Source organism: Lichenostomus cassidix, unplaced genomic scaffold (genome assembly GCF_008360975.1).
Source record: "Lichenostomus cassidix isolate B80296 unplaced genomic scaffold, HeHo_3.0 HiC_scaffold_601, whole genome shotgun sequence".
NCBI lineage: Eukaryota > Metazoa > Chordata > Aves > Passeriformes > Meliphagidae > Lichenostomus > Lichenostomus cassidix.
Window position 1 is genome coordinate 1 of NW_028147450.1, and position 22,706 is coordinate 22,706.

At 55.2% G+C, this 22,706-nt stretch overlaps 1 protein-coding gene and 2 long non-coding RNA genes across 6 annotated transcripts; all 3 read left to right on the top strand.

Annotated features, from left to right (window-relative positions):
* The first annotated feature begins 93 nt into the window (after nt 1-93).
* Nucleotides 94-15,627, top strand: LOC146422579 (uncharacterized). 3 transcript variants are annotated; one of them, XM_085046168.1, is made up of 8 exons: nt 94-298; nt 11,921-11,992; nt 12,073-12,144; nt 12,232-12,330; nt 12,775-12,882; nt 13,506-13,680; nt 14,811-14,883; nt 15,371-15,627. In XM_085046168.1, the coding sequence occupies exons 1-7, from the start codon at nt 202-204 to the stop codon at nt 14,875-14,877; spliced, it is 690 nt and encodes a 229-aa protein (XP_084902294.1). In that variant the 5' UTR covers nt 94-201; the 3' UTR covers nt 14,878-14,883; nt 15,371-15,627. The 3 variants fall into 3 exon arrangements, with proteins under 3 accessions (XP_084902294.1, XP_084902296.1, XP_084902295.1); XM_085046170.1 differs by having other exon boundaries at nt 13,524-13,680; XM_085046169.1 differs by lacking the exon at nt 94-298 and adding an exon at nt 11,087-11,291.
* Nucleotides 8,067-11,078, top strand: LOC146422580 (uncharacterized). Its single transcript, XR_014848080.1, has 3 exons — nt 8,067-9,597; nt 9,958-10,029; nt 10,636-11,078. It is a non-coding gene; the product is annotated as an uncharacterized LOC146422580 (long non-coding RNA).
* A 3,225-nt stretch (nt 15,628-18,852) lies between the features above and the next one.
* LOC146422581 (uncharacterized) lies at nt 18,853-21,632 on the top strand. Of its 2 annotated transcripts, none has more exons than XR_014848078.1 (3): nt 18,853-18,936; nt 19,580-19,754; nt 21,169-21,632. It is a non-coding gene; the product is annotated as an uncharacterized LOC146422581 (long non-coding RNA). The 2 variants fall into 2 exon arrangements; XR_014848079.1 differs by having other exon boundaries at nt 18,860-18,936; nt 19,598-19,754.
* Nucleotides 21,633-22,706: the final 1,074 nt, after the last annotated feature.

The following is a 22,706-nucleotide window of genomic DNA, read 5'->3' on the forward strand; positions in this document are numbered from 1 at the left end:
TTCCCAGGCTCTGGGTGGAAAAGGCATGGCAGCTGTTTGGAGGAGGGAGGGTCCTGCTGGAGTCCCCAGAAACCCATCCAATTTTCTGAACCGTATCCATTTCTTGGAAAAGTATTGCCTTCTGAAGATTCCACCTTTCAAAATGTTGAATGCTTCCATCTAATCTGGCTGTGCCCCTTCCTTTCTCAAGTGATAAACGGAATGAATGTGCTGATGGCGAAGTTTCCCGGAGGAAGCAGTGGCTCATTGGCAGCCTCTGCTGAAGGAAGGGAGGCGATGCCAGGCACAGCCACAGGAGGTAATTGCTGGGCCTCTGGGCCTGAGCCCTGCTGAGGCTTGAGCTGCCATCTCTGCTGCTTGGCAGCGCAGGCACAGCCCGGAGCAGACAGGCACAGCACAGACGAATTATCTCGAGAGGGCTCAGGGGACTCGGCTACTGAGCAGTCCTGCTGGGGTCCCTCTGTGGGAGACTCATCCTGAAACCTGGGAGTGACTGCAAGGGGTGCCCATGGTGGGGAAAAGGCAGAGGGTGAGAACAGAGCTCCAGTACAGCCTGAGTGGCCCTGACTCCATCCACCTGGGCTCTAGGACCTGTCCGAGCAAAAGGAGAGAGAGACGGAGGGAGGGAGGGAGGGAAGGGGAGAAAGATAAGTTATAGCACTGCCAGCTGCAGTTTGCCCCAGGGCTTTAAAGAATATTTTTTCTTCATGGGAGTGAGATGTGCCTGAATGTCCCTGGGTTGGACCAATTTCCTCTCCAGGGATGTTGCACAGGGCCTGCAAAGAAGGTGGACAGTGGACAGGAGCCAGCCCAGAGCTCTCCTGGCCCCTCTGCAGCTGTGGCCATGTCCACTGATATCTGGCTCCCATAGCCTTACCCAACCCCCTTGCAGTGCCCAGTGCCCTAAGGCAGAAGGGGATCCCAGCACACCATGGAAACAGTTCTCAGCTGTGCTCCTTTCTAGATTGGGATCGTGAGATGGATTATCTGGAAGCCTCGCTGGATGATGGCTTGAAGATCTTGGAGCATGCTGGAGGTAAGTTCTCAATGTCCCTTTTACTGAGACCATGATCAGTGTCAATGTATCAAGAGCTAACTCATGTGCCACTTCCCTGAAGATCATCTCAAGGCTGAAAGCTTCTGGAAATCTTGCCCTGCTCCCTTCTCAAGCCCTGAGTGATCCCATAGGAATGCTATCAGTGGGAGGAAGGAGCATTTAGTTGTCAATCTTCCCATGTCAAATGCCAGCTGCTCCTTCTGTGTGCTCTGTGCAGCAATGGAGAAGAGCAGAGAGGGAAGGTTCTGGGCCCAGGGATGTGCCCCGGGGCTCTGTGCCTTGCGCGGCTCCTTTGATGGCCCCAGGGAGCCTGAGGTGTTCCTGCTGCTGCTGCCAAGCCCTGCCTCTGGCTGGGGCGGAGTTTGGAGCGGCTGGCAGCTCCCAGGAGTCCTTTGTGCCCTGCCTGCCCTGCAAGGGGCTCCTTCCATCCCAGTATGGGGCCACTGCAGGCACGTGGTGCCTCTGCCTGTGCTTCTGAGTGGAAGGCAGAGGTGAGGGAGTGCCAAGGAGGGATCCCATTGCTGAGTTGCACTCACTGCCACTGCAGCCTAATGGAGAATTTTGAGCAGTGTCATGGGAGCTGTTCTGCCCTGCCTTTGTCTGCAGCTGAGCCTGTTGATGAAGGTGATCCAGCTGCCCAAGCCATGTCCAGGACTGAACCAATGGGAGATGGAGAGGGTAGGTCAAGGCCTTTCCCCCTGGGAGAGCTGCAAGCTCAGAGCTCAAAGTTGGCCAGTGGGGCATCGCTGCAGGTGCCAGGACAGAGCCCTGCATGTGTGTGTCCTTGCCCTGCGGGATCCCCTCACTGCTTCTGCTCAGGACTTGCTACTGTTTGATAAGGGAGGGCTATGGCCAAGCCTCAAATGCCCTGACAATTTTCCAAGCCTTATCCCTGTTTTTGGCTAGCATGGCCTCCTGACAATGCCATCACCCAAATGGGTATTTCATCCATCTGATTCACCTTTCCCTCTTCCTTTCCCAAGTGATGGACCAAAAGGCTGTGCAGAAGTTCTTTCTCAGAGGAAGCAGTGGTTTATCATCAGCCTCTGCTACAGGGAGGGAGCCGATGCCTGGCAGGAGCACTGCAGCTAATTGCTGTGCAGGGCTCAGGCAGGCTCAGCCCTTGGTAGGGCTGTGTGGCAGCAGCTCTTCCCCCAGCAGCAGCCAAAGCTGGAGATGCCTTGGCTTTGAGGCCTCTGGAGCACATTCCACAGCCCATGGCAAACGGGACTTGTGCACCAACGTCCCTCCTGCTGCAGCTGCCTCCTCGAGCTGCCCTGAGTGCCCAGAGGCCCAAGGCACAGGAGCAGCCCTGAGCAGGATCCCTAGGGCGAGCCCAGGGCCAGAGCAGTCGCTGGTTCCCACACTGGGCAGGGTCAGCCCTGTGTCCTGCGAGGGCCTGACTCTGTCCCCTTGGGCTGTGGGAGCTGTCCCAGCAGGGCAGGGAGGGTCGGGGCTGGCAGCAGCCGCTGCAGGGATGGCTTTGGCTCGTGTCCCTCGAAGGAGCGACTGCCCAAGCAGCTGTGCTCCCCGCAGGCTCTCCTCCCGGCCTTGTGGGCTTTGTTGGGTGCCACAGCCTGTGCCAAGGGGCGGCAAGGTGCCTGCAGGGCGCAGCACTGGGGGAAACAGAGAGCGTCCTGGCCGTAGCCAAGGCGCTGCCAGCTCAGCAGCAGTGCGCAGCTCGGGCTCACGATCCACATTGCTCCCACAGATGCAGCTGGCACCACAGCACGTGTTCCCAATGAAGAGACAGGCGTCAGAGGAGAAGTCTGTCAGGGAGCACGTTGTTTCCTAGTATTAACACCAGGCCTGGTTTGTTTGGCGCTTCTCATAATTTTGTGGTGTGTCATTATTGGGTATCACTGGAAGCGAAAATAGTGAGTGTTTCATTCGTCTTTCCCTTAAACAGCTTCTTTCCAAAGTGTGTTGTAGGCAGGAAACATTCCCAGTAAGGCTGCCGTGGACTTGTGGCGAGTCAGTGGTTGTCCAAATAGCTCTGCTGAGGGTTCTGCTGCTGTCCAGTGCTTTACTTTGTCTCTTCATTGCTGGGCCTTGCCCTGGGGAGCCTGCTTGGGCTGAAGCCAGTGCTGTCTCCTACTGAGGCTGCCAGGCCAATAGAAGCCTCAGGAGCACTTGGCACAGGCTCCTGTGGTGGTGGAGGGGAGAAAGAGTGGGGGATGAGAATGTCCTTGAAAGGCAGACGTGCTCTGGGGCCACTGCTGGCCAGGGACCCTTCCCAGAGCCGTCCCCTGCTCGCTGGGGCCTTGAGGGGCAGATGTCCACCTGGGCCAAGGTGTGCCAGCAGCTCCAGCCGTGCTGGGGAGCCTTGCCAGCTCTGGGCCCTGCTGTGCAGGAGGCTCCCTTTGTCCCAGCTGCACTGGGGGCCTCAGCCACATCCTCTCTCCACAGGTGCTGCTCTGCACCCTCAAAAGGCGGGCATAACACCTCACTCAGGGAGAACTGGATCTCTCATCGTGCACCTCCCTGTACATGTCCGTTGTCCTGCCCACCGCTGTATCCAGTGTTGATTCATCGGACGCCACGAATACCCAGACCAACCCCAAAGGCCCTGCTCTCAGGCCAGGACTGAAGGAGTGCCTCTCCTGCCAGGGCAGGGATTGAGCCCAGCAACACCTTCAGGCTTCAGCTCTGGTGTCTGGCTGGTACCAGCAGCACTGGTTGAGCTCCTGGTTGTGGCACATCCAGGAGTGGGCAGGCAAAAGCTGGGCACGGAGCTCCTTAGTGAAGCAGCGAGCATCTGCTATCTTTTTTTTCCATTTTGGAACACTTAGAAGTAGTTTTTAATTTGCATCACTGTAGAAATATTTTGTAGCATAAGCAACCAAATGTTTATTCCTTTTTGTCCCAACAGTTCTGTATTTTTCAAAGTAGTTTTATAATTATGGAAAACCTAGAATATTCTGACACTTCTGCAATAAAAAATAAAATTGCATTTAATTCCTAATCATTAGTCTGTCACAGCCTGGACAAGATTGGCACATGAAAGATGAATTATCCCAAGCAGGTTCAGGGGACTCAGCAAGTATACAGCCCTGCTGGGGTCCCTCAGTGGCACATGCGTCCTGAAACCTGGGAGAGGCTGCAGAGGGTGTCCAATGCTGGGGCAAAGGCAGAGCGGGAGAGCAGGGCTGCAGTGTGTCCTTTGAGGGCCTGACTCTGTCCCCTTGGGCTGTGGGAGCTGTCCCAGCAGGGCAGGGAGGGTTGGGGCTGGCAGCAGCCGCTGCAGGGATGGCTTTGGCTCGTGTCCCTCGAAGGAGCGACTGCCCAAGCAGCTGTGCTCCCCGCAGGCTCTCCTCCCGGCCTTGTGGGCTTTGTTGGGTGCCACAGCCTGTGCCAAGGGGCGGCAAGGTGCCTGCAGGGCGCAGCACTGGGGGAAACAGAGAGCGTCCTGGCTGTAGCCAAGGCGCTGCCAGCTCAGCAGCAGTGCGCAGCTCGGGCTCACGATCCACGTTGCTCCCGCAGATGTTATCCGTGATACAGGAACATATGACCCGTATCCAGTGCGACTCCCAAGAATTGTCTGTCCCCGGGATGTGCGCAAGTCCTGCATGATAGGCACAGCAGTGACATTACTCACTGTGCCACTTGTCCTGTGGTGTTGCTATTTCGTGATTTGGAAGTTGTACGTGAAGAGACTGTAAGTTATTGATTTTTCTCCATTTTTTTTTAAACTCTGCTCACAGCATTTGTAGCCTGACTGATAATCATGCTGTTGTGGAATTGTGACAGTCCGTGGTCGTCCAAATAACTCTGCTGAGGGTTCTGCTGCTGTCCAGTGCTTTAATCTGCCTCTTAACTGCTGGGCCTTGCCCTGGGGATCTCTTTTCTGCTGGAGCCAGAGCTCGCTTCTACTGAATCTACCTGGCCAAGAGCAGCCCCAGGAGCACTGGGCAGAGGCAAAGCAAGGTGGGGAGGAGAAAGAGTGTGGGATGAGATTGCCGTTTTTGTCTTTTTTTGCAAGCCAGGTGTCTGTTAAGGAAGGTGGGAACCTCCCATATTGTAGAGAATGTGACCCCCCTCTTCTCTGAATTATTGTATCTTTGAAATCAAGGGCTTTCAGGAAAAGATATGGGAAAAGGAATAACAGGTCTTCACTAGTATCTATAACGAGGCAAACAAGCAACAAGAACAGTTGCAACAACTAACAAAGCCAGAAACTCGGTGGCAGCTCGCTCTGGGCTGCCAGGCGCCATCCCTTTGGTGCAGTTACGATCACAAGCAGCAGGGGCGCTGTTGAGCTCCCCGCCGGGCAGGGCAGGTGCGATGCCTCCGTGCAGATGCAGGTGGCGCTGTGGCGCAGGGTCAGCTCCCAGTCTCACGGGCTTGGCAATGGCGGGCGGGCTGGGCAGCTGGGCAGAGTGCAGGGAGCTCAGAGCCGCAAACTGGAGCAGCACGGCTGGCCGGGCTAGCAAGAAAAAGGTGCACTGCAGAAACTCTGCAGTTGTGGCAGAAAGCGCAGTGTGTTCTGGCAGGCGGGGACACGGGGCAGCAACTGCAGGGCCCCTCCGCAGCAGCTGTGAATGGAGTCGGGGAGGTGCGTGTTTTGGGCGGGGAGGAGGATCGGGATCCCGTGCTTTTTCCTGGAGGAAAGCTCACCCAGCACTGAAAAAAAGGCAGTGTAGAGCTGGACCTTCCACAATCACAGCGGAAGGAAGACAGCAGCTTCACTGTTCCTCCCCTCCTCTGATGCCCAGCGACCACATGAGGTTCCCAATGGCGAGGTGCTCCCCTCCCCTCACCACACGCTGGCTACATCTTTTGTGTCTTAAGTACTCGGTCGTAATTGTACCCTAGCCATAAAGTGCGGAAAAATTCCACAACCTCCAGCACCTTGAAAGGCAGATGTGCTCTGGGGTCACTGCTGGCCAGGGACCCTGCCCGCAGCCATCCCCTCCTCGCTGGGGCCTTGAGGGGCAGCTGTCCACCTGGGCCAAGTTGTGCCAGCAGCTCCAGCCGTGCTGGGGAGCCTTGCCAGCTCTGGGCCCTGCTGTGCAGGAGGCTCCCTGTGTCCCAGCTGCACTGGGGGCCTCAGCCACATCCTCTCTCCACAGGCGCCGCTCTGCACAACATCTGAAAGACGGTGGCTGGATGTCACATCCAGACAGCTTGAGCAGCTTAGTCAGCAGTGATTAGGGCTGGGCAGCCCCGACAGAAGCCCTGAGAGGATGAGCTCAGAACAGCTGCCATCCTGGGGGAAACAGCCAATCCCTGTGGAGATGCCAGTTCCACCTGCACTTCCCATGGGAATACCTGAGCCACCTCCGCTCCCCACAGGATACCCTGGACCACCTCCACTCCCCGTGGAGATCCCAGAGCCACCTCCACTGCCCATGGGGAGCAGCCCATCTCCATTTGTCCAGCAACCACAGAACCAGTTCAGCGCCTTCCATGACCAGCTGAGACCAACACATCCCCCTCCTCCACGCGCAAAACCCTCTAACCTGCCTTCCAACCTACACTGAACATGGCTCCCCGCCTCTGCCAGGGTAGGGGTTGTTCTTACGTGTGAATAAAAAGGGACAGAACTGTTACACCAGTTTCCAGGTGGTACTGCCTGCACTGAAAATCAGGAAGAAAATAAATACCCAGTGCCAGTGTCACTGAAAATCAGGAAGAAAATAAAAACCCTCTAACACTATATTTGAAGTGACAGAGAATCAGGCATTCCGTTACTTTCTGGCCAGGATGTGCCCAGGAAAATATTCTAAGAACACGATGACTTTACAGGATTTCCCCCCAAACCTTATACAGTCAAAACCCATGGAGATGCACTTTTTCAAATTCATTGGTCCATAGTTGAGCAACACCCAGAATTCAGTTTCCCATTGGATTCGAATCTCCTTGCCACTGATGTTAATTAGATCTTCATCCTTCACTTTTCTCATCAGTCCTTTCAGGACCAGATGTCTTCACCCCTCCCAGAGGTGGCGTCTGCGGTAGATGTTTTGAGATAGCCACTGATGTCTCGTCGATGTCCTGTTGATGGCTTTTTATTTTCTGGGTGTGATTGGGGTTGCTCCCAGTCTGTTGGCATGTTATTCCCATCTCCTTAGGGTGATACTGTATCTCCTAAAAAAACTAAAGAAATTTCGTTTCCCCAAGACAAAGTCAAGTCAAGCCTAACTAGGGTGACAAAATAAAATGTAAAGTTATATTGTTTATAACACCAGCATTGCCTGAGCTCCATGTCACCAGCACTGCCGGAGCATCCGTGGATGCCCATGGTGTGGGTGGGCAGGAGCCAGGCACGGGGCTGCTGGGACCAGCAGCGGGGCCCCGAGGGGTTGGGGGAGCCCATGCTGGGGGTGCCTGGGCTGAGGCACATTTCTTTCGGTGGGATCATCTGGGCCTGGATGATGGACCCCCATCATCATGCCTCCAATGCAATGTCCAGGAAAAGAGGAAGCCATCAGGAGCATCTCCAGGGACACAGCCTGACAAGCAATGTCAGCAGGCAAAACAAGTCCCTCCCTAATTAACACAACCTTAATGGGACCTAATTGATGGGCCATCACCAATCCAGGGTGCTGCACAGGGTCTGCAGCTCTGGCTGCTCAGTGTCCTGTTCAGATGCTCCCTGAGCCAGGCTTTTACTGCCTGGGAAGTATCTAAGTTGGGACCACCTAGCCCTTGAAACCTGCATTGGAAGGGCAGCCAGGATAACACTCTGGGAGCTGAACAATTCACAGAAAACATATGCCAGGGTTTTCAGTAAGTGCTTGCAGGGAAAGAGTAGGGAATGGGACTGGACTGCACATCCTCTGGAAGCCCTTCACAGCCTGAGAGATGAGCTCAGAGCCCGACAGAGGCTGGGCCTGTTGCACCCCAGGATCCCTCACGAGTGGATGGGGATTTGCCCCCCAGGCTTCATCTGTTCCCCCAGCAGCCCTGCTGCTGCTCCTTGAGCAGGACTGAGGTGTCCATCCTGAGCCCCCATCAGGAATCAGGGCCTGTGCTCTCCTCAACAGCCTCAGGAAACGTCCGAGGAACTGCCGGAGGCTCTCTACGACCACTGGTAGCTCAAACCACTTCTCCTTTGCCCATTCCACTCAGGGTGATCCCAAGCCATCTCCCCACACCCGTGGGGTTCCCAGAGCATCCGCCCCTCTCCGTGGTGATCCTCAAGGTGCCAACCCTGGGGTGATCCCAGACGCCTTTCTGCTCCCTGTGTTGCAAAAGCATAACCATGGGCTGAGGAGCAGGTGCACAAACTGTCTGAGAGCCGCAGGTCTGGTGACTCCAAAAGAGCTCGTGGCATTCTGGACTCACACCGTTGATGGAGTGCAGCACCTTGGATCCCTTGGGATTGCTGGGACAAGAAGCATTCACCACAGAATTGCTCTAGAGAGCACCACCAACGCAGCTGCAACCCCATGCTTGGTTTCCAGGTCAGAACTCTTGGTGTAGCTAAGCTGGGCCTCCCCATAAGACAAGTGGGGGCTTTGGAGACCCCTGTAAGGTGCAGGGGGCTGGGGACCCTTGTGAGTCTCTTGGGGGGTTGGGGCCTCTTCTAGGGTGTGCAGTTGACTGGGGGCCCCTGTAAGGCTAGCAGGGGAATGGAGCTCCTCATGAGGCACGTGGGGGTTTTTCTGATGTTCATCAAGGCCTGAAGAGGACCTGAGTGCTTCCTAAGCTGTGCAGGAAGCTGGGTTCTTTTGTGAGGCACACAGGGATATTTTGAGGTCTCTGCTAAAGTGTGCAGGGATTCCTCATGAGGTGCACAGCAGGATTAACTTTCAGGGTGTTTTTTAGTCTTCTCAGCACAGCTAAGCCTCCCTCACAGCTAAGGGGACATTCTGAACTGAGGTTGAGCAAAGCAGAGAGGAAGCATCCTGCAAAGCCTTGGGCCAGGCCTGTGGGCACAGCGGCCACATTGGGCAGAGCCCATCCCTTGGAAACTCTCAAGCACATGGTGTGACTCTTGAGAATGTTCCTGTGCACAGACAGGACTTGGAATTGAGGATCCTCCTGGGCCTTTCAGCTCAGCACATTCTGTGATTCTGTGTATTACAGAGGAATATCTGGGCATGGAGCTTCTCGAAGGGGATATCCAGGAAAAGAGGGAAGCCATCAGGAGCATGTCCAGGTGCACAGGTTGGAGGCATGGAGGAAACAACAGCAGGAAAAATCTTTGCTAAGCAATGGCCTTTTGATGAAGCTAAAGATTTACAATCAAGGCAGTTCATTAGTACAGATGGGGGTACACTTTGGGGCTACAAGTAAGGCCATGAGGTCACAGCAGGGCTCTGACATCACAGAGGTCACAGAGCCCTGTGGTTGCACAGCACCACAACGACCGACCAGTCAGTCCTTGACCACAACTGTTGCAGCAGCAGCGGCAGCAGCGGTGCTGACATTGATACAGCGGTGTCAGGACAGTGGTGGCAGCAAGAGCTGTGGGACTGGCTGAGGGCAAGGCACCATGGCCCTTGCTCTGCGCCTTTTCCTCCTGCTCCTCCTGGCAGTGGCCCTGCATGCCAGGGCTGCCCAGGCTGCTCCAGTGGGAGTGCGGAGAGCAGGTGAGCCAGCGGCCTGCCTCCCCCTTTCCTGGGACAGAGGCCACTTGCCCCTGGACAGTTTTGGGAATGCTTTTCCCCAGGGGTTTACAGGGGGTTTCCTTTGTGGGACTGAGAGAGCCCCGAGGGGCCCTGGGCTGGTCCAGTTTCTTCCCCAGGGATGTGGCACAGAGCCTGCAAAGAGGGTGGACAGTGGACAGGAGCCATCCCAGCGCACCCCAGGCCCTTCTGTAGCTTTGGCCTTGTCCATTGACATCTGGCTCCCACAGCATTACACAACCGCCTTGCAGTGCCCAGGGGCCGAAGGCAGAAGGGGATCCCAGCACACCATGGAAATAGTTCTCATCTGTGCTCTTTTTCTAGACTGGGAACGTGTCATGGATAATCTGGAAAAACTGGTGAATGACAGTTTGAGTATCTTGGAGCTTGGTGGAGGTAAGTTCACAGCATCCCTTTCCTGACAGAATAATCACTGTCAACATGGCAAGATCTCACTCATGTGCCATTTCCCTTACAATCCTCTGAAGGTTGAAAGAATCTGGAAATCTTGCCCTGCTCCCTTCTCGAGCCCTGAGTGATCCCGCAGGATCGCTGTCAGTGGGAGGAAGGAGCATTTAGCTGTCAGTCTTCTTCCCGTGCGAAATGCCAGCTGCTCCTTCCGCGTGCTCTGTGCAGGCACAGAGAAGAGCAGAGAGGGAAGGTTCTGGGCCCAGGGATGTGCCCCGGGGCTCTGTGCCTTGCGCGGCTCCTTTGATGGCCCCAGGGAGCCTGAGGTGTTCCTGCTGCTGCTGCTGCCAAGCCCTGGCTCTGGCTGGGGCGGAGTTTGGAGCGGCTGGCAGCTCCCGGCAGTCCTTTGTGCCCTGCCTGCCCTGCAAGGGGCTCCTTCCATCCCAGTGTGGGGCCACTGCAGGCACGTGGCGCCTCTGCCTGTGCTCCTGAGTGGAAGGCAGAGGTGAGGGAGTGCCAAGGAGGGATCCCATTGCCAAGGTGCACTCACTGACACTCTGGCCTGAAAGAGACATGGAATTGCTTTCCGTTAAGGTCCTCCTAGAGGGAAGAGTAGAGATATGGAAGACAAGAAATCCCTGGAGGCAGCCAAACATGTGGACCAAATGCTGACTGATCTGGAGAAACGCCGTGGTGGGTGCATTTCCCTCAGCCTTCTCCTGAGACGCAGCAGCAGGGCCTTTTGCTGCACATCTGGGCACTCTGTGCCCGGCAGAGCCTTGGAGCCTTGGAGCCTTGCTGCACCGCTGCTGCTTTCACACCCTGCAGGGCTGTTTCCCAGCCTGGCCTGGCTGCAGCTTCTCCCCAGCCTCTGCAGGGAGGCATTTGGCACCAGCTGACAGGGTGTCCAAACTGCCCCATGGGCCCTGCAGACCCTGAGATCCCCTGCAATTTCCCAGGCTCTGGGTGGAAAAGGCATGGCAGCTGTTTGGAGGAGGGAGGGTCCTGCTGGAGTCCCCAGAAACCCATCCAATTTTCTGAACCGTATCCATTTCTTGGAAAAGTATTGCCTTCTGAAGATTCCACCTTTCAAAATGTTGAATGCTTCCATCTAATCTGGCTGTGCCCCTTCCTTTCTCAAGTGATAAACGGAATGAATGTGCTGATGGCGAAGTTTCCCGGAGGAAGCAGTGGCTCATTGGCAGCCTCTGCCGAAGGAAGGGAGGCGATGCCAGGCACAGCCACAGGAGGTAATTGCTGGGCCTCTGGGCCTGAGCCCTGCTGAGGCTTGAGCTGCCATCTCTGCTGCTTGGCAGCGCAGGCACAGCCCGGAGCAGACAGGCACAGCACAGACGAATTATCTCGAGAGGGCTCAGGGGACTCGGCTACTGAGCAGTCCTGCTGGGGTCCCTCTGTGGGAGACTCATCCTGAAACCTGGGAGTGACTGCAAGGGGTGCCCATGGTGGGGAAAAGGCAGAGGGGGAGAGCAGGGCTGCAGTGTGTCCTCAGGGGCCTGACTCCATCTCCCTGGGCTGTGGGAGCTGTCCCAGCAGGGCAGGGAGGGATAGCTGTGGCATTGCCAGCTGCACTTTCCCCCAGTGCCTTAGTGAGTGTTTCCTTTTTGTTCGGGAGAGTGACCTGAGGGGCCCTGGGCTTATCCCATTTCCTCTCCAGGGATGTTGCACAGGGCCTGCAAAGAAGGTGGACAGTGGACAGGAGCCAGCCCAGAGCACCCCAGGCCCCTCCGCAGCTTTGGCCATGTCCATTGACATCTGGCTCCCGCAGCCTTACCCAACCCCCTTGCAGTGCCCAGTGCCCTAAGGCAGAAGGGGATCCCAGCACACCATGGAAATAGTTCTCATCTGTGCTCTCTTCTAGATGAGGGTGCTGGGAAGGCTTCTCCAGCAGCAGGGATACAAGAGGGTTTGGAACGCTTGGGATCTTCTGCAGGTAAGTTCTCAACGTCCCCTCAGAATATAATCATTGGCCACCTGGCAAGAACCAGGTTGTCAGGAGCTTCTGTGTTACAGGTGTGTCTGCAGGGAGGGCTCTTCCAGCTCCTGGGCTGGATGCTGCGCGCAAGCCTGGCTCCCGTCGCAGGGGTGAGTAGTGTGTCCCTGCTGAGCCCACGGGCTGAGCACTGCTTTGGTGTGATCCATTCCTGTGACATGGAACTGCTTTGCTCTAAGGTCCTCCTAGAAGGAAGAACAAACTTACGGAAGAGAAGGAATCCCTGGAGGCATCTGAACAAGCAGACCGAATTCTGGCTGAACAGGAGACAGAGCACGGTGGGTGCATTTCCCTCAACCTTGTCCTGACACTCAGCAGCCAGGGCCTTTTGCTGCACATCTGGGCACTCTGTGCCTAACCCAAACCCACTGCAGTCTCACTGCCCTGCTGCTGCTTTGACACCCTGCAGGGCTGTTTCCCGGCCTGGTCTGGCTGCAGCTTCTCCCCAGCCTCTGCAGGAAGGCATTTGGCATCAGCTGACAGGGTGTCCAAACTGCACCAAGGGCAATGCTGACCCTGAGATCCCCTGCAATTACCCAGTCTCCGGGGGAGATCAGGAGGGGTAGATGTTGGGAGGAGGGAGGTCCCTGGCCCAGCCTGAAGAGCCTGGGCTTTTTCCTGAACTTTATCTACGTCTTTGACAAGTATTACCTCTTTAACATGCTGCCTCCCTGATGGGTAATGCTTCCATCTGATCCAGCTGGGCCTCTTCCTTTCTCCAGAGATGGACCAAAAGGCTTTGCTGAAGACAGCACACCCAGGAGAGAGCAATGTCTCTGAGCCAGCCGCTGATGCTCGAAGGGAGGAGATCCCAGACAGTGCCACAGAAGGTAATTGCTGTGCAGGGCTCAGGCAGGCTCAGCCCTTGGTGGGGCTGTGTGGCAGCAGCTCTTCCCCCAGCAGCAGCCAAAGCTGGAGATGCCTTGGCTTTGAGGCCTCTGGAGCACATTCCACAACCCATGGCAAACGGGACTTGTGCACCAACGTCCCTCCTGCTGCAGCTGCCTCCTCGAGCTGCCCTGAGTGCCCAGAGGCCCAAGGCACAGGAGCAGCCCTGAGCAGGATCCCTAGGGCGAGCCCAGGGCCAGAGCAGTCGCTGGTTCCCACACTGGGCAGGGTCAGCCCTGTGTCCTGCGAGAGCCTGACTCTGTCCCCTTGGGCTGTGGGAGCTGTCCCAGCAGGGCAGGGAGGGTCGGGGCTGGCAGCAGCCGCTGCAGGGATGGCTTTGGCTCGTGTCCCTCGAAGGAGCGACTGCCCAAGCAGCTGTGCTCCCCGCAGGCTCTCCTCCCGGCCTTGTGGGCTTTGTTGGGTGCCACAGCCTGTGCCAAGGGGCGGCAAGGTGCCTGCAGGGCGCAGCACTGGGGGAAACAGAGAGCGTCCTGGCCGTAGCCAAGGCGCTGCCAGCTCAGCAGCAGTGCGCAGCTCGGGCTCACGATCCACGTTGCTCCCGCAGAGGTTATCCGTGATACAGGAACAAATGACCCAGGTCCAGTGCGACTCCCAAGAATTGTTTGCCCCCGGGATGTGCGCAAGTCCTGCATGATAGGCACAGTAATCACAATCTTCACTGTGCCACTTGTCCTGTGGTGTTGCTATTTTGGGATCCGGAGGTTCCGTGAGAATAGACAGTAAGTTGTTGATTTTTCTCCAAAATTTTTTTTCAACTCTGCTCACGACATTTGTAACCCGACTAATAATCATGCTGTTGTGGAATTGTGACAGTCCATGGTTGTCCAAATAGCTCTGCTGAGGGTTCTGCTGCTGTCCAGTGCTTTAATTGGCCTCTTCACTGCTGGGCCTTGCCCTGGGGAGCCTGCTTGGGCTGAAGGCAGCGTTCGCTCCCACTGAGGCTGCCTGGCCAAGAGCAGCCCCAGGAGCACTGGGCAGAGGCAAAGCACGGTGGAGAGGAGAAAGGGCTGGGGACAAGATTGCCCTTGAAAGGCAGACGTGCTCTGGGGCCACTGCTGGCCAGGGACCCTGCCCGGAGCCATCCCCTGCTCGCTGGGGCCTTGAGGGGCAGCTGTCCACCTGGGCCAAGGTGTGCCAGCAGCTCCAGCCGTGCTGGGGAGCCTTGCCAGCTCTGGGCCCTGCTGTGCAGGAGGCTCCTCATAAAGCAAACGGTGCGAAAGAACTTGGCTAAATCACTTGGGGTGGGAGTGCAGCAGCCTCTCAGGGGCTCTGCTCGTTGAGCTGCACACTATCAATGTGTTTCAAATACTTGTTTAACACATATAGAGCCATTTAGAACCTGATTACAAATCTGCACATTCTCTCCAATCTCTAAATGCCGTGCAGTTCTTCCCAAACTCTTTCCATGTGATCATAAATAATAACGCATAGTCACAGTGGTATTTTGGCAATAGATTTGGGGACAGCAAAGTGGTTATTCAGTAGCTCACATAAAGTTTCATGGTTACAGTTATGCTAGAGGAGAAGCACATTCGCTGCCGTTCAGTGTTAAATCCAAACTGATGAAGCTTTGGGTTTGGCCTTGAGGCTTTGCTCTGTGTGTGTGAGTTGTGTTCTGGATTGATTCCCAATCACTCCTGGAGCCAGTTTTGGGTGCAGGCTCATCCCAGCCCTGACCCTGGGCAGCTCTGGGGTCAAAGGCACAGCTAAGGCTGCGCTGCTCATGACTGGGCTGTAGGGCTTCGTTATCAAAGGGCTTGGAGAAGTTTCAATTACTGTGTTTTAACTACATGATTTTGTTTATAAAATTCATTCACTAGCTTTTAACTCAGTTTTACTCCTTTTCCAGGCGCTTCCTAAAAATACTTGCTGCACGGAAGCCTGCGTTTAGAGTAATTGCGCCTTGTGTCAAGTAGAAAAATGTAAGTACTATAGAGTAATTTTTACATTCTCATGTTTTTCACTGACTGTGATCAAAAGTAGGTGGGTTTGATGTGACCAAGAGAATAATTTTGTTCTGCTTTCAATTCGAACAAGGAGCAGAGCTGGAACTTGTTGAACAGAGTCTCTTCACTTCGTAGCTAAAGCAAACTGCCAGGGTTCTTTTTCTGGGGAGTATAAAATCTATCAGCAGCAAATACTCCTGTAAAGTAACTGATGATAGAAATTAGGCATCAGGACCGTTTGGGAAGTGCTGACCAGTTCAACAGTCTGTAATAAACTCAGTCTGTAATAATCAATCTTTTCAGAAGAGAATGTTCAGTTTCTTTGTGGCACTCCCATACTTGCATTTGTATTCAAAAATACTTTCTGAAAGAAATTTAGAACAGCTCTTTATGGTACCTTAGTTGATTTTTCTCTGTTTCTCTATAGATGCTGATGAAAACCTGGATGATTCCATTAAAAAAGCTGCAAAGCAGATCTTGGAGAAGAGGGCCTACATCTGCTCCCACCCCCTGGACAGGACCTTCTGATCCCTCCCTCCCTGACAGCAGATGCTGCTGAATGTAAATCAGGAAGGAATTTGCTGCAGTTCAAGTATTTGACACCTCAAAAGTACCTGCTATTTAATGACTTTACTAAATGTAACTGTATAAAATAAAACTTCTTTCTAACCACAACTTCATAAAAAAAGTGTAAGTAAAGAGATTTTATCTAGAGCTCAAGTCACTTTACTAGAACTTTATTACTGTTCTCCTTCGAGCTGGACGGGAACATGTCTTCCCAGGGAAGGGATTGTATTTCTTTTATTGCTCAGTATTTTTGGCACTACAATGAGCTGCTTGTTCACTGAGCAAGTGGTGAAAGACTTGGGGAATCAGAAGAGCTCATTTTGGGAGGCACCTCCAGCACTCATCGTGTTCAGCAGCACCACCAGGACACTCACTACTCACAGTGCTGCCTTTGCCTCAGTCTTTAACAGCAAGACCACGGCCAGTGTCTCTTGGTATTTCCTGTAACCATTTCTTGATGGAAGGCAGAGTTGGACTGAGTAGGAAGGAGGAAACATTTTGTTGTTAAAGAAATCATGGTGGCTATCTAAGATCATGAAGCTCAGAGAGATTCCTGTGGGTCACTTCTCGAGCTTGTCTTCTGGACGGCCCTGTCCTTCAGGAATGTCAGTGGCCCCTCAGCTCAGTGTCACCTGCAAACCTGCTGAGGGTGCCCTCCATCCCTTTGTCCTTGGCATTAATGAAGGTATTAAATCCCATTGGTCCCAGTATGGAGCCCTGAGGGACACCGCTGGTCACTGATGTCCATCGGGACTCTGAGCCATTGACCACAACCCTCTGGATGTGACCACCCAGCCAGTTCCTCAGCTTCCAGCAGATCTGGAGCTCTCCAAATGAAGGCGAAGGGTGCTGGATGGGGGGGGACTGAGTCCAGGGCATTACAGAAGCCCCGAGCAGTGGCCTCTGTAGCTCTTGCCTTGTCCACTGACAGTCACTCCACCATGGAAGGCCACAGGCTTGGTCAGGCAGCACAGACCCACTGTGTGCTTCTCAAGGTTTCCTTCAAAGCATTCAAGAGGTTGAGTGGTTCTCCCTCTGTTTTATTGACTGACTTTGTTGTTTGAGTCCCTTAAATTTCCCACAAAGAGGAAATGGTGAAGTAAAGGCTTCAGCTCGCCCATGGAACAAAAGGGCTGCGTTAGCCTTGGCCCCCCACAAGGTGCCAAACGGAGCTCCAGCCGGGAAGCTGCCAACAGGAGGGAATCGCGCATTGTCTCCAGACACAGATCACTCCCTCCTCAGCCTCGTGGGCTGTGGCTGACAGCGCCTGAGGAGCTCAGAAATCCTTGGCTGTGTTCTCCTGTTCTGAGGGCACATGAGCTCTCGCTGCCCCTGTGCCACTGCCCAGAGCACAGGGCAGACCTTGGTGGGGACTGTCCCAGTCCTTGCACAGAGCTGCCTTGCAGGACGAGCTCCCTCCCCAGGAAGGAAACTTCCGAAGCTGCGGTCCATCCGCACCCAGGCCGTGAGGTCACAGCAGGGCCATGAGGTCACAGAGGTCACGGAGCCCTGTGGTTGCACAGCACCACAACGACCGACCAGTCAGTCCTTGACCACAACTGTTGCAGCAGCAGCGGCAGCAGCGGTGCTGACATTGATACAGCGGTGTCAGGACAGTGGTGGCAGCAAGAGCTGTGGGACTGGCTGAGGGCAAGGCGCCATGGCCCTTGCTCTGCGCCTTTTCCTCCTGCTCCTCCTGGCAGTGGCCCTGCATGCCAGGGCTGCCCAGGCTGCTCTGGTGGGAGCGTGGAGAGCAGGTGAGCCAGCAGCCTGCCTCCCCCTTTCCTGGGACAGAGGCCTCTTCTCCCTGGAACGTGTTGGGAATGCTTTTCCCCAGGGGTTTACAGGGGGTTTCCTTTGTGGGACTGAGAGAGCCCCGAGGGGCCCTGGGCTGGTCCAGTTTTTTCCCCAGGGATGTTGCACAGGGCCTGCAAAGAGGGTGGACAGCGGACAGGAGCCTTCCCAGAGCTCTTTAGACCCCTCTGCAGCTTTGGCCTTGTCCATTGACATCTGGCTCCCACAGCATTACCCAACCCCCTTGCGGTTCCCAGTGCCCTAAGGCAGAAGGGGATCCCAGCACACCATGGAAATGGTTGCAATCTGTGCTCTCTTCTAGATTGGGATCATGAGATGGATTATCTGGAAAAACTGGTGAATGACAGTTTGAATATCTTGGAGCTTGGTGGAGGTAAGTTCTCAGAATCCCTTTCCTGACAGAATAATCAATCAGTGTCAACATGGCAAGATCTCACTCATGTGCCATTTCCCTTACAATCCTCTGAAGGTAGAAAAAATCTGGAAATCTTGCCCTGCTCCCTTCTCGAGCCCTGAGTGATCCCGCAGGATCGCTGTCAGTGGGAGGAAGGAGCATTTAGCTGTCAGTCTTCTTCCCGTGCGAAATGCCAGCTGCTCCTTCCATGTGCTCTGTGCAGGCACTGAGAAGAGCAGAGAGGGAAGGTTCTGGGCCCAGGGATGTGCCCCGGGGCTCTGTGCACAGCTTTCACAGCTCCTTTGATGGTCCCAGGGAGCCTGAGGTGTTCCTGCTGCTGCTGCCAAGCCCTGGGTCTGGCTGGGGCGGAGTTTGGAGCTGCTGGCAGCTCCCAGCAGTCCTTTGTGCCCTGCCTGCCCTGCAAGGGGCTCCTTCCATCCCAGTGTGGGGCCACTGCAGGCACGTGGAGCCTCTGCCTGTGCTCCTGAGTGGAAGGCAGAGGTGAGGGAGTGCCAAGGAGGGATCCCATTGCTGAGTTGCACTCGCTGCCACTCCAACCTGAAGGAGAAATGGAACTACTTTCCATTAAGGTCCTCCGAGAGGGAAGAAGAAATCTATGGGAGACAAGAAATCGCTGGAAGCTGCAAAACATCTGGACCAGATGCTGCATAATCTGAAGAAACGCCGTGGTGGGTGCATTTCTCTCAGCCTTCTCCTCAGACTCCGCAGCCAGGGCTTTTTGCTGCACATCTGGACACTCTGTGCCCGGCACCGCAGGAAGGGATCCGCTGCAGCATCGCTGTCCCACTGCTGCTTTGACACCCTGCAGGGCTGTTTCCCAGCCTGGTCTGGCTGCAGCTTCTCCCCAAACTCTGCAGGAAGGCATTTGGCACCAGCTGACAGGGTGTCCAAACTGCACCAAGGGCAATGCTGATCCTGAGATCCCCTGCAATTACCCAGTCTCCGGGGGAGATCAGGAGGGGTAGATGTTGGGAGGAGGGAGGTCCCTGGCCCAGCCTGAAGAGCCTGGGCTTTTTCCTGAACTTTATCCATGTCTTTGACAAGTATTACCTCTTTAACATGCTGCCTCCCTGATGGGTAATGCTTCCATCTGATCCAGCTGTGCCTCTTCCTTTCTCCAGAGATGGACCAAAAGGCAGCTTTGCTGAAGGCAGCACACCCAGGAGAGAGCAATGTCTCTGAGCCAGCCGCTGATGCTCGAAGGGAGGAGATCCCAGACAGTGCCACAGAAGGTAATTGCTGTGCAGGGCTCAGGCAGGCTCAGCCCTTGTTGGGGCTGTGTAGCAGCAGCTCTTCCCCCAGGGCTGCCCTTGCACATCTGGCAGCAGCCAAAGCTGGAGATGCCTTGGCTTTGAGGCCTCTGGAGCACATTCCACAGCCCATGGCAAACGGGACTTGTGCACCAACGTCCCTCCTGCTGCAGCTGCCTCCTCGAGCTGCCCTGAGTGCCCAGAGGCCCAAGGCACAGGAGCAGCCCTGAGCAGGATCCCTAGGGCGAGCCCAGGGCCAGAGCAGTCGCTGGTTCCCACACTGGGCAGGGTCAGCCCTGTGTCCTGCGAGAGCCTGACTCTGTCCCCTTGGGCTGTGGGAGCTGTCCCAGCAGGGCAGGGAGGGTCAGGGCTGGCAGCAGCCGCTGCAGGGATGGCTTTGGCTCGTGTCCCTCGAAGGAGCGACTGCCCAAGCAGCTGTGCTCCCCGCAGGCTCTCCTCCCGGCCTTGTGGGCTTTGTTGGGTGCCACAGCCTGTGCCAAGGGGCGGCAAGGTGCCTGCAGGGCGCAGCACTGGGGGAAACAGAGAGCGTCCTGGCCGTAGCCAAGGCGCTGCCAGCTCAGCAGCAGTGCGCAGCTCGGGCTCACGATCCACGTTGCTCCCGCAGATATTATCAGTGATACAGGAACATATGACCCGTATCCAGTGAGACTCCCAAGAATTGTCTGTCCCCGGGATGTGCGCAAGTCCTGCATGATAGGCACAGCAGTGACATTACTCACTGTGCCACTTGTCCTGTGTTGTTGCTATTTGGTGATTTGGAAGTTGTACGTGAAGAGACGGTAAGTTGTTGATTTTTCTCCATATTTCTTTTAAACTCTGCTCACAGCATTTGTAGCCTGACTGATAATCATGCTGTTGTGGAATTGTGACAGTCCGTGGTCGTCCAAATGACTCTGCTGAGGGTTCTGCTGCTGTCCAGTGCTTTAATTGGCCTCTTAACTGCTGGGCGTTACCCTTGGGATCTCTTTTCTGCTGGAGCCAGAGCTCGCTTCTACTGAGGCTGCCTGGCCAAGAGCAGCCCCAGGAGCACTGGGCAGAGGCAAAGCAAGGTGGGGAGGAGAAAGAGTGTGGGATGAGATTGCAATTTTTGTCTTTTTTTGCAAGCCAGGTGTCTGTTAAGGAAGGTGGGAACCTCCCATATTGTAGAGAATGTGACCCCCTCTTCCCTGAATTATTGTATCTTTGAAATCAAGGGCTTTCAGGAAAAGATATGGGAAAAGGAATAACAGGTCTTCACTAGTATCTTTAACGAGGCAAACAAGCAACAAGAACAGTTGCAACAACTAACAAAGCCAGAAACTCGGTGGCAGCTCGTTCTGGGCTGCCAGGCGCCATCCCTTTGGTGCAGTTACGATCACAAGCAGCAGGGGCGCTGTTGAGCTCCCCGCCGGGCAGGGCAGGTGCGATGCCTCCGTGCAGCTGCAGGTGGCGCTGTGGCGCAGGGTCAGCTCCCTGTCTCACGGGCTTGGCAATGGCGGGCGGGCTGGGCAGCTGGGCAGAGTGCAGGGAGCTCAGAGCCGCAAACTGGAGCAGCACGGCTGGCCGGGCTAGCAAGAAAAAGGTGCACTGCAGAAACTCTGCAGTTGTGGCAGAAAGCGCAGTGTGTTCTGGCAGGCGGGGACACGGGGCAGCAACTGCAGGGCCCCTCCGCAGCAGCTGTGAATGGAGTCGGGGAGGTGCGTGCTCTGGGCGGGGAGGAGGATCGGGATCCCGTGCTTTTTCCTGGAGGAAAGCTCACCCAGCACTGAAAAAAAGGCAGTGTAGAGCTGGACCTTCCACAATCACAGCGGAAGGAAGACAGCAGCTTCACTGTTCCTCCCCCCCTCTGATGCCCAGCGACCACATGAGGTTCCCAATGGCGAGGTGCTCCCCTCCCCTCACCACACGCTGGCTACATCTTTTGTGTCTTAAGTACTCGGTCGTAATTGTACCCTAGCCATAAAATGCGGAAAAATTCCACAACCTCCAGCACCTTGAAAGGCAGACGTGCTCTGGGGCCACTGCTGGCCAGGGACCCTGCCCGCAGCCATCCCCTCCTCGCTGGGGCCTTGAGGGGCAGCTGTCCACCTGGGCCAAGTTGTGCCAGCAGCTCCAGCCGTGCTGGGGAGCCTTGCCAGCTCTGGGCCCTGCTGTGCAGGAGGCTCCCTGTGTCCCAGCTGCACTGGGGGCCTCAGCCACCTCCTCTCTCCACAGGCGCCGCTCTGCACAACATCTGAAAGACAGTGGCTGGATGTCACATCCAGACAGCTTGAGCAGCTCAGTCAGCAGTGATTAGGGCTGGGCAGCCCCAACAGAAGCCCTGAGAGAATGAGCTCAGAACAGCTGCCATCCTGGGGGAAACAGCCAATCCCTGTGGAGATGCCAGTTCCACCTGCACTTCCCATGGGAATACCTGAGCCACCTCCGCTCCCCACAGGATACCCCGGGCCACCTCCGCTCCCCATGGAGATCCCAGAGCCACCTTCATTGCCCATGGGGAGCAGGCCATCTCCATTTGTCCAGCAACCACAGAACCAGTTCAGCGCCTTCCATGACCAGCTGAGACCAACACATCCCCCTCCTCCACGCGCAAAACCCTCTAACCTGCCTTCCAACCTACACTGAACATGGCTCCCCGCCTCTGCCAGGGTAGGGGTTGTTCTTTTGTGTGAATAAAAAGGGACAGAACCGTTACACCAGTTTCCAGGTGGTACTGCCTGCACTGAAAATCAGGAAGAAAATAAAAACCAAATGCCAGTGTCACTGAAAATCAGGAAGAAAATAAAAACCCTCTGACACTATATTTGAAGTGACAGAGAATCAGGCATTCCGTTACTTTCTGGCCAGGATTTGCCCAGGAAAATATTCTAAGAACACATGACTTTACAGGATTTCCCCCCAAACCTTATACAGTCAAAACCCATGGAGATGCACTTTTTCAAATTCATTGGTCCATAGTTGAGCAACACCCAGAATTCAGTTTCCCATTGGATTCGAATCTCCTTGCCACTGATGTTAATTAGATCTTCATCCTTCACTTTTCTCATCAGTCCTTTCAGGACCAGATGTCTTCACCCCTCCCAGAGGTGGCGTCTGGGGTAGATGTTTTGAGATAGCCACTGATGTCTCGTCGATGTCCTGTTGATGGCTTTTTATTTTCTGGGTGTGATTGGGGTTGCTCCCAGTCTGTTGGCATGTTATTCCCATCTCCTTAGGGTGATACTATATCTCCTAAAAAAACTAAAGAAATTTCGTTTCCCCAAGACAAAGTCAAGTCAAGCCTAACTAGGGTGACAAAATAAAATGTAAAGTTATATTGTTTATAACACCAGCACTGTCTGAGCTCCATGTCACCAGCACTGCCGGAGCATCCGTGGATGCCCATGGTGTGGGTGGGCAGGAGCCAGGCACGGGGCTGCTGGGACCAGCAGCGGGGCCCCGAGGGGTTGGGGGAGCCCATGCTGAGGGTGCCTGGGCTCAGCCACATTTCTTTCGGTGGGATCATCTGGGCCTGGATGATGGACCCCCATCATCATGCCTCCAATGCAATGTCCAGGAAAAGAGGAAGCCATCAGGAGCATCTCCAGGGACACAGCCTGACAAGCAATGTCAGCAGGCAAAACAAGTCCCTCCCTAATTAACACAACCTTGATGGGACCTAATTGATGGGCCATCACCAATCCAGGGTGCTGCACAGGGTCTGCAGCTCTGGCTGCTCAGTGTCCTGTTCAGATGCTCCCTGAGCCAGGCTT

Coding starts and splice junctions, on each gene's coding strand:
- LOC146422579 (XM_085046168.1), top strand. CDS start 202: ATGAATGTGCTGATGGCGAAGTTTCCCGGAGGAAGCAGTGGCTCATTG. Junction 299..11,920: donor GCCAGGCACAGCCACAGGAG/GTAATTGCTGGG, acceptor GCTCTCTTCTAG/ATGAGGGTGCTGGGAAGGCT. Junction 12,145..12,231: donor GCCTGGCTCCCGTCGCAGGG/GTGAGTAGTGTG, acceptor CTTTGCTCTAAG/GTCCTCCTAGAAGGAAGAAC.